This window comes from Sinocyclocheilus anshuiensis, unplaced genomic scaffold (genome assembly GCF_001515605.1).
Source record: "Sinocyclocheilus anshuiensis isolate Anshui unplaced genomic scaffold, SAMN03320099.WGS_v1.1 scaffold355, whole genome shotgun sequence".
In the NCBI taxonomy this organism is placed as follows: domain Eukaryota; kingdom Metazoa; phylum Chordata; class Actinopteri; order Cypriniformes; family Cyprinidae; genus Sinocyclocheilus; species Sinocyclocheilus anshuiensis.
In genome coordinates this window covers 2,597,706-2,609,758 of record NW_015549571.1, presented here as the reverse complement: position 1 = coordinate 2,609,758, position 12,053 = coordinate 2,597,706, and the positions used below count along the sequence as shown (strand labels likewise).

At 36.5% G+C, this 12,053-nt stretch overlaps 1 protein-coding gene across 1 annotated transcript in view; it reads right to left on the bottom strand.

Moving 5' to 3' along the window:
* Positions 1–10,098, bottom strand: part of LOC107657376 (G protein-activated inward rectifier potassium channel 1-like) — a 28,215-nt gene extending 18,117 nt beyond the window's left edge. The window contains exons 1-3 of the mRNA XM_016445423.1: positions 10,020–10,098; positions 7,822–8,493; positions 6,371–6,587 (exon numbers count right to left, since the gene is read on the bottom strand). Coding sequence (XP_016300909.1) covers positions 6,371–6,587; positions 7,822–8,487 — 883 coding nt within the window. The 5' untranslated portion in view covers positions 8,488–8,493; positions 10,020–10,098. The remainder of the gene's footprint in view (positions 1–6,370; positions 6,588–7,821; positions 8,494–10,019) is intronic.
* Between the last annotated feature and the right edge of the window lie 1,955 nt (positions 10,099–12,053).

Below are 12,053 nucleotides of genomic sequence, written 5' to 3'. Positions count from 1 at the left end.
TAATTAAAGTAGTTAGTAAATGCATGTGATGGCACCATACTTTACATAAAATATCAGAAAAATAACAAAATTATTTAGGTAAATAGAAAAAGAGTACAATGTCGTCAAGTTTAACAAACCGTACTGTTCCTGCATTTCCTTAATGAGGATGTTTTTTTAATAAAATCCCTGATCGTTTCAGCCTGATGTCAAAAGTTTGGATTGCACATTTGGACTAAAGTTGTTGTTAAATAATTATTTTTTTAAAAAGTGACTAACTTTAAGTGGACCCCAGGGATAAAAATAAAATGATGAAAAACATCAAATAGGTCTTTAAACTAAGCCTTAACTAGTAACCTGCAGTGACAATTTAGCTAGCAGTACAACTGCAGGCAGCTCAGCTTCAAACATGACAGTTACAGAAAGGTGTTCTTCTAAATTCCCTGAACTTTACATAACTCATCCTAAATAAAATTGCTTGATTTCACTGGAAAATCTTTAGTATAGACTTCATCAGTGACAGCCTTCAAGGTCTGGACAGATTTTTCATGAAATGTAAACTAGTTTGTGTAGTTTTATTTTAAAGCTTCAGACTGCTGGAGAGATTCTGCATTCACTGACAACATTTCTCAAATCACCATGACGGGCACAGAAATCTACCTCTGACGTTTTTGTTGTTGTGTCAGAACTATTCAGGAATATTTGCTGAGTGAACTGGCAGCTCTCAAAATAGACCTCTCCTAAAATGCTCTGTAAGTGTTAAAAGGGGTGAGGTTTGATGTTGATGAATGTTCCCTCATCTATTTCACAAACTCCCCCCAATCTTAATAGTGGCTGTCTGAAATATGTTTCATCATTTACTTCCAATGCCTAGAGGGCAGGTATTTGCTTGGCCGATGTATATTTGTGTTACAGACTGATATCTTGTAATATTTTGAGATACACATACTGTATACTGTGCGCTGAAATTAAGTCAACATTTTATTGCACAATATTTACTCACTAAAATATTTAAAGACTTAAATTTTGGAAATGACACAATGAAGAACTAACACATCTGGTAAACTGCCAATACTGGATATTTGTCCGTTTTGAAATAATGTACTTCTTTTTATGTTGAGAGTTTATTCTGTTCAGACCATAGAAACTACTAATATGAAACAAACTTCCAATAGTTCCTATTTTCTGTATCCCTGAGCTGTTTAACAGGAACCCAGTGTCAAGGCAGACTTTTGCACTCTCTGCCTCTTTTTGTGCTCTATCTGATGCATGTCCTCTCCCTCTGTTAGCTCTGTCTGTCTGAGGAAAAAGTGCTTTGCACACACTTTTCAGGGCTTCATAATAATCATACGTTCAAAGGCTGCATGGAAACACAAAGGGGGGGGGGTGGTTCAAAGTGGGTTGCCATAGAAACAGTGTTACAGCCACCAGAAAGCTGGAGAGTCTTGGGATTCTGTACTTACACTTTTCATCAGTTATTAACGTTTTATTGTGCTCATGCCACATGAGTCTCCAGCAGAAATGCTGGAAAGAAAGTGATGGACTTCGGTGACTTCTTATTTCATAGCAGGTTGAACAATATTTACAAGTCCAGACTTGGAATTTCCTCTTGGCTTCTATTTCTAATTACCAGTTACTACTTTCTCTATATTGCTTTTTTTGTATTAATCTATGTGTACTGTATTTGTCTACCAGAAACTATGCTTCTAAAAACAGAGGCAGAGTTGTAGTTCCATCCATGCAACTTTGCAATGCTGTTTGCAATGTTATGTTTTCTGGAAACGTCAAATGGGTAAACTGTTGGTAATGATGGAACTTGTGAGTTTGGGATGGGACTGTCTGTTTTGTTGAACCAGAAATTGGGTTAAAGGCCATTCTAACTGCCTTTATATACTCTCTTTGTACAGTAGGATGAAGATTTTTGTTATGTGATTATGCCCACTGTTTAATATATCTATAGCCAAATTACCAACAAGTCTTGAAGGAAGATATTGAAATAAATTGGAAAAGAGTAGTTAGACTTCCTGTGTTGTTGACAAAATGGCAATGAATAGCACTGATATACATTGTTAGACGAAAACCTCATAGTGCTGGCCAACCGTAGTGATATTTCCACCGCCAAACATCCAACAAGACTATTTTATGCTTGATCATATTCTAAAATGAAACGTATCCATAATAAATAGAATATTATTATAAAAAGAGCTCTGTGTTAAAAAGAGCTTTATAAAAAAAGATTATAAGATTTTTAAAATGTTGCTTTTTATCCTATGGGATATACACTGACAACATACTGGTTTTACCAACCTCCCCAAACAGCATGTTTACAATTACACGTCATTGCTGATCAATATTACACAATCAATTATGTGCACTTCAAGGCCAGTGAGATACCCAATGACTTCTGTTTTAGTAAGTCGCCTTAACAGGATGTGGTAGTCTTTCTAAATGAATAAATAGTACAATGTCTCTTTTCTTAATATTTCTTAAAGGAATATTTCACCCAAAAATGAAAGCTTGCTGAAAATTAACTCAACCTCAGTCCATTGTAGAGTCTGGACCAATCAGACACATTTTTTTGTTATATTTAAAAAATACTCCGTAACACACCTCAGTCAGCAAGCCTACTATGAGGGTCTATGGACCCTTCCCCCAAAATGCGGCTAACGCCTCAAAAAGGCAGAACAGGCCTCTGGTTCCATGGCAACCAATGCTGATAACACTGTTTTTTAGTAGTATAGTAGTATAGTATAGAAATAGTATGAGTGAGTCGTTGAATCATTAATTCAAACTACTTTTTTCATAATTTTAATATTAAAAATTTGTGTATTAAATATATCATATGTACACTACCAGTCAAAAGTTTTTGAACCGTAAGATGTTTTATGTTTTTTAAAGAAGTCTCTTCTGCTCACCAAGCCTGCATTTATTTGATCCAACGTACAGCAAAAACAGTGAAATTTTGAAATATTTTTACAATTTAAAATAACTGCTTTCTATTTGAATATATTTCAAAATGTAATTTATTCCTGTGATTTTAAAGCAAAATTGTCAGCATCATTACTCCAGTCGTCAGTGTCACATGATCCTTCAGAAATCATTCTGATATTCTGATTTGCTGTTAAAAAAAAAAACATTTTTTATTATTATTATTATTATGCTGAAAACAGTTGAGTAGAAAACATTAAAAATCTTACTGTTGAAAAACTTTTGACTGGTAGTGTGTATTAAAATGTTTAATAATTCGTTCAGCCTGGTCAGTACTTGGATGGGAGTCCTCCTGGGAAAACTAGGTTGCTGTTGGAAGAGGTGTTAGTGCTAGTGTTGGTGTTAGTCAGCGGTTCAACTTACTCACGGTTCGGTTTGTATCACGGTTTTAGAGTCACGGTTTCGGTATGTGCTATGTTTAGGCAAAAACTATACTGTCAAATAAGAATAAAGAAAATAAGAATCATCTATCTAACTACAAGCAACAGCACAAATAAATACGATAGAGTAAAGATACAAACAGTGATTTTCTGTTTTTTTTTTTAGGTAGGTCTAACATTAGATTTTTAGGTACAGAAATTGAATAAAGTAAGGAAATATAAAACAGCATTGCATATTTGACTGTATAAATTAAAGATTAATTTGTTTGATTAATATTAAGAAAGTGCTGTCACTTTAAGAGAATGCACTGATCCAGTGCACTGATCCAGTACGTTCAGCAAGCTATGTCTGCTATAGGATACTTACCAAGATGGGCATTTTGACATAATTTTTGTGTGAATTTGTCCATTTAAACACAATACTTCAGAGAGAGCTTAATATCTGCACGAGTTCTGAGGCGCGGGTTTGCGCGCTTCGGATGAGCGCACGCACAAATCTTCTCACTGCGCGTGCAGTTAGGCAATACACAATAAATACACAATAAAGCACTACATAAATGCATCATTCATTCATTCATTCAAATTAATTAAACACTTTTAAATAGACTGCAGCAATGATATTTTGTTACACATTATTTTGTTTAGTTCAGAATCGTGGGAGAATCATGATCTCTATTTGAGTAACTGTAGTAAAAAAAAAAAAAAATCGTGATTCTCAATGTATCCAGAATCGTGCAGCTCTAGTATGAGTGATTGTATGTTTTTTTGTTTAGATTAGTTATGTGTGTTAGCGTTTAGTTAATAAAACTTTTGTGCACAAATTACATGAGTTTCTGGTCCTGCTAGTGAATAATGTCCCTTTACGATTCTAAAAAAAAAAAAAATCGTGATTCTCAATGTATCCAGAATCGTGCAGCTCTAGTATGAGTGATTGTATGTTTGTTTGTTTAGATTAGTTATGTGTTAGTGTTTAATATCCGATCCGATCTATAGCTACATGCTCTAATGCATTAGTACTGTAAGAAAGTTATTTTCCGTGGCCACGAAAATATCCTTTCTTAGAGTTGATATGAACTTACACTGAATGTTCGCTGGACGAACAGATTAGTTAATGGCAATTAATTCTGCTACAGTTACTACTGCCAGCTGATATAAATAATTGTAATTAATTATAACTAATTGTAATTATTTATATACATTTCCCTTTTGATCTAATTTGCTACACCATCCAAGATATAGATGAGTTTGTTTCTTCATCAGAACAGATTTTGAGAAATGTAGTACTTGGTCAACAATGGTGTCACGAATCCGGTCTATGAACTTCCGTTCACTCACCACCAGAGGTCACCCGCTCACTACATGGACTCTCACACTACACAGACTGTTACACTATGCCCTGGACTACATTTCCCATCATCCATTGCACTGATTGCACACAGCTGTAACCAATCACACGCGCACCTGAAAGCCATTACACACACTATATAACACCTACCCAGATCCTGCTCTAGTCGCCGAGTAATGGAGGCCGTCTGTGAACTCTTTGCCTGTCCTGTCACGGCTATGGAGGCCGTCTGCGAATCCTTGTCCTGTCCTGTCACGGCTATGGAGGCCATCTGTGAATCCCATTCCATGTTTTCTGAGTTAAAGTTTAGTTTAGTCTTGTTCATAGTCTGTTTACCCGTGTTTTGATCTTAGCCTGTTTTCTCCTCTTGTCTGATCTCTACCTGCCCTGAAGTTTATAGCTTGCCTTGGATCTCTCTCTCGTCTTGTCGTTTGGACTCTGTTTGCCCCTGCCTGGACTATTACCGTGTACCTGGATTATCTCTCTCTGTCTAGCCCTCTGGATGTCGTTTGCTGATCGGAGACCCTCGTCTGCTCTTGGATGATTCTTGTGTCTTGCCCGTTCCATACCTGTTTTCCATTGTTTGACCCTGCCTGTGTTCTGACCGTGTTTATAAATAAAGCTTGCCCATGGATCCTCACGCCTCACGTCTCGTCTGCCCCGTTACAAATGGATGCTCTGGTTGCCATCAGAATGAGAGTCCAAACAGCTGATATAATCTAGCATATTGGCTGTTTATTATTATTTATAAAGCACATGTTAATGCCTTATTCTGCATAACCATATATAAAATCCCTTAATCCTACCCATAGTGTACCTAAACTTGACAACTACATTACTAACTATTAATAAACAGCAAATTAGGAGTTCATTGAGGCAAAAGTCATAGTTAATAGCGAGTCTCTTCTGGCCAAAATATCAGTCCTTAATTCAGAATAATGTGAAGTCCATCTCCTGTTGTCTTCTCACATTAAAATCCACTGGTTATTTTATGATTTTTGTTCTTGGTCTTTGCATTTTTCTCTCCTGATTCAGTTTCAATTTAAATTTGAAGTTAAAAAGGTTTGAAGTTTAATACATATTTGTTTATTACAAACCTGCAGCTTTCCGCTTCACAAGATGTTAACTGTACTGAAGTGGTGTGGATTACTTCTGGATTATTGTGATGTTTTTTTTATTTTTTATCAGCCATTCACTGCAGAGGATCCATTGGTGTGATGTAATGCTCAATTTCTCCAAATCTGTTCCGGTGAAGAAACAAACTCATCTACATCTTGGATGACCTGAGAGTGAGTAAATCGTCAGAAAATTCTAAAACTAAAACCATTCCTCTAACTTTCCAACATCAAAATAATACTTTAGTAACACTTTAGAATAGGGAACACTTATTCACTATTATCTACGACTTTTACCTCAATACATTCCTAATTTGCTGGTTATTAATAATTAGTAAGGTAGTTGTTAAATTTAGGCATTGGGTAGGATTAGGGATGTAGAATAAGGTCATGTAGAATAAGGCATTAATATGTGCTTAATTAGTACTAATAAATGGCTAATATTCTAGTAATATGCATGCTAATAAGCAACTAGTTAAGAGACCCTAAAATAAAGTGTAACCAATTCTGCAATCCAGGCTTAAGACAATGCATGGTTAAAAATAGCAGACAGAATAACTTACCGGTCGTTTCAACAATACCCTCCAAAATCACGACTATTTCGAACTGCTCTGTCTGCATGGATCGCTGTGAGAGCTCATAGAAGGGGCTCTTGGTGTCGATCACATGACAGATTGTGAGTGGTGACACGAGAAAGAGTTGGTCCGCTCCGGTGCTAAAGCCCACATCCAGCTCCAGCTGATCCAGGGGGAGGAACTCACCCTCGGGCGTCTGTCGGGACTGCAGGAGTGAAAAGAGGGGAGATGGGGCGTAAAAATAGCTTTAGACACTGTACGGTGAATTGAGCTGTGAGTATAAACAGTCAGGCATCAAAAGACAGACAGGTAGGACATCAAATTAAAGCTCAAAGTATACAATAAAGAAATCAATGCAATTTTTTTATACCGATCACAATTTACCAAGACACTATGAAGCAAGAATCTCTGCAAGCATTTCTGGCCAGCATGCTAAAATATAGGCCTACACTGAAACATGGCAGCCATATGGATTGCAAACCTATTTTCAACAGTCTCTTATGCTGTTCTAACATCTTTAACATTTTTTAATTAAATGAGAGAATGTCATGATTGACAACCAAGCACTGGCTGAGTCTGTTAATGAACAACAGAGGGCAGGGTAACACTTTCCATTACAGTGCCCATGTTACACGTATTTCATGTAAATAATATAGGCCTAGCTACAACAGTAATAATATTAATAAAGTTTAGCAGCTGTAGAAAGCAACAGTAGGTATAAATGTTTTGAAACATATGCCCCCCCCAAAATTAAAATATATCATAATTTACTCACACTCATGTTGCTCCAAACCTGTATGACATTTTTCCCTTTATGGAGCATAATAAAATATATTTTCAAGAATGTTAGTAACCAAACAGTTTTGGTTCCTATTGACATCCATAGTATAGACAAGAAAATACAATGGGAGACAATAGGTACCGAAAATGTTCTTCAAAATATCGTTTGTTATGTTCCACAGAAGAAAGTCACACAAGTTGCACGTTACAGGACCTAAATTAAGCTGAATAATGACACTATTGTCTTTTTTAGTTGCTTTACAGCTGAACTGTATTCAATTTATAATAACATTATTATTACTGTGAAGTTGCTTTGAAACATTCTGTATTGTATAAGGCGCTAAATAAATAAATTGACTTGACAGGTTTTGAACATCATGAGGGTGGTTAAATGATAACAGAATTTTCATTTTGGGGTGGACTATCCCTTTAATAATTTTTCAACAATACTAATGTAAATAAGTATTGAAAACACACGATTTGTTATATTATCCATGTTAGACCTATTAGCACACATAAACCAAACCACCATCCTAACCATACAAGTGCATGTAGTTAATTGATATTACTCAGTACTTATAATTACACTGTAACAAGGACACTTGAAAAATGTAGTGTAACCCATAAACTCTATAACTGGACAAAAGGCAGACCCTTACCTTGAGCAATTTACACCGGATCTGGGCTGAAACCATGTGGCTGTTGCGCAGATTTCCCACCCTGAACATCAGCGTGAGTTTGCCGTCGCGCATGGAGATGGCTGCGTTTTCACTAAACATCAAAGTCTCCGCCCTCTTCTTGGGTTGAGACATCTTAATAAACATACAGCCTATTAAAAATGCATCCACTATGGAGCCCAAGATGGACTGAAACAGGAAGAGAATGATTCCTTCTGGACATTTTTCAGTGATGTATCTGTGGCCATATCCTATAGTGGCCTCTGTCTCAATGAAGAACAGGAAAGCAGAGGGAAAGTTATAGACGTTGGCCACGCATGGTGTGTACTTCTCATCATGGGTTCGGTACAGGTCGCCTCTGATGTATGCGATGACCCACCACATCGAAGCCATGAATAACCAGGCTACTGTGTATGTGAGGATGAAGATGAAGAGGTTCCATCGCCATTTGAGGTCTACTAGAGTTGTGAATAAGTCTGAGAGATATCTGCTGGTCTCCCCACCCAGGTTTCCATGCTGGACGTTGCATCGTCCGTTCTTGTCGACAAATCGCTGTCGTTTCCTCCTCTTGTCTTTCTGATGATGGCTGGAAGATGTGGTGGTCACTACCTGATAGTCGCTTCCAAATTTCTTACGAAGAGCAGACATTTTATCCTGCAGAGACAGAAGTAACGCATACTTGACTGTCTGATATTTTAGCAGTGTATATTAGACATGTCATGACCTTTTCACTGGATAAAGATGTTATAAGTAAAAACAAAAGCATAAAAAGACCAAAGCCGGTTGTCACATGAATAAGTTGTCACATAGGCTTTATCTCAGTAACTACTGCAGCATTTTTTTTTTAAGTATAATTCATAAATCGTTAATAGCTGGTGATTAAACAAGTGAACACAAAACACTACATTTCAGTACATTTCATCAACATTTCACTACATTTCAACAAAGGTCATCATTACAATGTACATTGTAACTGAAAGGCTGATATGTCAGTTTTCACATGTTTTATAGTAATATTATTTTGTTTAATAATTCGAATTTTGCCTACACAGTATCTTTATTGGTTACACTTCATTTTAAGATGTCGCTGATGTACAAATAAGCAGTGCATAATATTACCTTACAAACTGTACTTATTATAGGTTTAGGGTCAGGTTTGAGATTAGTTACTTGTAATTATGCATAATTTACAGTTGTTACTTTAGTAAGTATGTGCAACAGAGGACACTGTAAAATAAAGTGTTACAGCTTTCGATTTTGTTGGCTTTTTTCCTCATTGGCTGTTTTATTAATTGCCTTTGCTCCATAATTACTTCATTGTTTACATTTTGCTGTAGCACCATTACGATTTTGTGGAAGACAGCTTTTGTACTTAAGAGAAAAAAAAGTTAAAGAGTTAATGGACAGCAGATTCCATTGTTATAGCTGTAAAAATATATATACTGTATCCTGGCCAGTAACGGTGAAACAGCTTTTTTGGGTTACACTTTATTTTAAGGTGCCCTTGTTAATTATACATTTAAGTACTGAGTAATATTAATTATTTAACTACATGTACTTTACTATATGGTTAGGGTTAGGATTAGGGTTACTTGCATGTAGGCTAATTATGCATAATTTATTATTATTTTAATAGTAACCGTATATTAACAGTAACTAACAGTAATATAATTTTAATAGTAGGCTACATATAACATGTAACAATGACACTTTAAAATAAAGTGTTACCCTTTTTTGTAGTCAACATGGTGACACTTTATTTTAAGGTCCAGTTCTCGCTATTAACAAACCATTACCTATGACTTTTGCTTCAATAAGCTCCTAATTTGCGGTTTATTAATAGTTAGTGAGGTAGTTGTTAGTATTGGGTAGGATCAGGGATGTAGAATAGTTAATATGTTAATATTAATATGTAATAATAACCAATATGTTAATAATAGGCATGCTATAAGCAACTACTAAAAAGTAATCTGATTACGTAACTTGCGTTACTTGTAATATATTACCCCCAACACTGCTTAATAGTGAGAATTGGTCCCTGTACTAAAGTGTTATCGTCAACATATATTGCCTTTCAAAACTCAACCTACAGTACCCTAAGAAATAGTCAGCTCAAATTGTGAGGATAGCCCCGGTCTAATTAAAATATGAAGAATAAGAAGAGAAGACAAGAATCTTACCGATTTTCACCGTACATGGATTGTTCCTCTCTTCTCATTACCTGCGAAGCATTTCAGACCGAAGCGAAGTTTAAAGGGAAACGGTGTAAGGATACATGTTTGCTCGTTGGCACTGAAAGCAGAGATGCAGGAAACTCTCCACAGGCGCTGTCCATCAGCTCGGTCTTCTCTCATCTGTTCATTTGAGTTTCACAAACCCCAGCTCAAAGTTGTGGATGATTTCCGTCAGTCTCATCACAGACGAACAGTCCAAACACAGATGAGCGAATCCTTCCGTCCAGCGATTTGCGCAGCAACTGATGGGTACACAGACTAGATGCTTTCTCAACACCTGGAAGGTTTTTCTCCACCTCTGTCTGCTCAGTTGCAGAACATATGCAACTTAACTAGATTACGTTGCTCGGAGCCTGTGTGTTAAAGCCAAGCTGATGGTTATCAGTTCATCCGGACGCGCCTCAGGCAGCCAGATTTACAGTATGTTTCCTTCCTAAACCCAAAGCTCGCTCGTTCCAGCGTTATCGAGCTCGTTTCAAGAGCATGAGACAAAAATGGCCAAACGTTCGCAGGGACGGCCAGGTCGTGTCCCTCAGCCCCTCAGAGAGTGTGCGAGGCAGCTCGTTGTCTCTTCGGTTCTCCTGAGCGCTGAGCGTTTCTCTCGCCGCGTCTGAAGCTCCTCGCAGGATACTGAGGTGTGTATCATTCACCAGGGGAGGCCGGAGCTTCACAATCACAATTCACGTTTATTGGCTAAGGAAGTTACACTTACAAGGCATTTGACTTCACAGTAATTCATGATATTGCAAACAATCAATGTACCATGTACATTAGTACAGTATGCATAATGCATACACAACACTGCATACAATACAATAGGCTACAATCTACATAGTGTTGTGCAATAAACAATAATTACCAACTTAGAGTCAACATGAATTCAAAATAGACCCTTTGTTAATACATGTTCCTGATCTTTATGTGTAATTCATCAGTGCACGTTATAGACTGCTTCATATAAGGATCGATTTTCAGCCAGATCCTGATTAATAACGTTAAGTCTCATATTAATTTTCTCTCCAAAATAAGTGTCATTATTGATGTAAAATAAGTTGTGACTGCTGTTTTATGTAGCGATGGGTTATTCAGTGAGTAGGGGAGAGTGGGGTAAGATGAGCCACTTTTTACTTATATGGTCCTCAAAGTATCTAAAGTAAATTCAGGATGTTTCCTATCATTTTAAATGATCAGATTGTATCTATGACAAAGGGTTCTAAAAATATGGCTTCTTATAAAAGAGTGTTCCTGGGGCTCAGTTTGCCCCAGGGTGGGGGTAAGTTGACCCGAGTCAATGAGTAAGATGAACCATCTGGTTGTAAACTGACCATCTGACTGAATCTGGTTCAAACCCATGTTAAATGTGAAAGATAATTGACCTCTTTTATAAACTAATTTAATAATCAAATTTCCTTTTTCAAACAGTCTTATTGCTTTTCTTAAAGCTAATGTAAACAACATAAAACCAACCAAATGAAAATTTCAATCTTTAATTGTTTGCATTTCTGAAACAATATGTTTAACACCAAAGTTGTAATCTTCCCAAACACAGACTAAACAGAGAGTTTGCGGAGTAAAATTAAGATAAAAAAATGAATTAGAATGAAGGAATAAATGTCACTGAAACTAATGAACAATCTAGTCAAAATATTCTTGGCATGGTAGCTTTTCTGCAATGTCGAACAGGCCATTAGGGACTACAGGTGGAAAGATATATCTGATTATAATGTGATGAAAAGCATCTTCTGGTTCTTATCAGATATGGATTTGGTGCACTTGTACACTGTCCCTATCAAATAAACTACAAATAATAATATGTATATATGATAAACTAAATCAGTTGTGTACTATCACATTAAACTACCAGTTTATACTTCAGAGATTTAACTTAACTTCAGTGCCTCATGGTAGGGTAAGATAAAATGCTGGTTCAATTTACCCCACAGCATTTGGCTCACTTTGCCCCATAGCTGCCATTTTGGA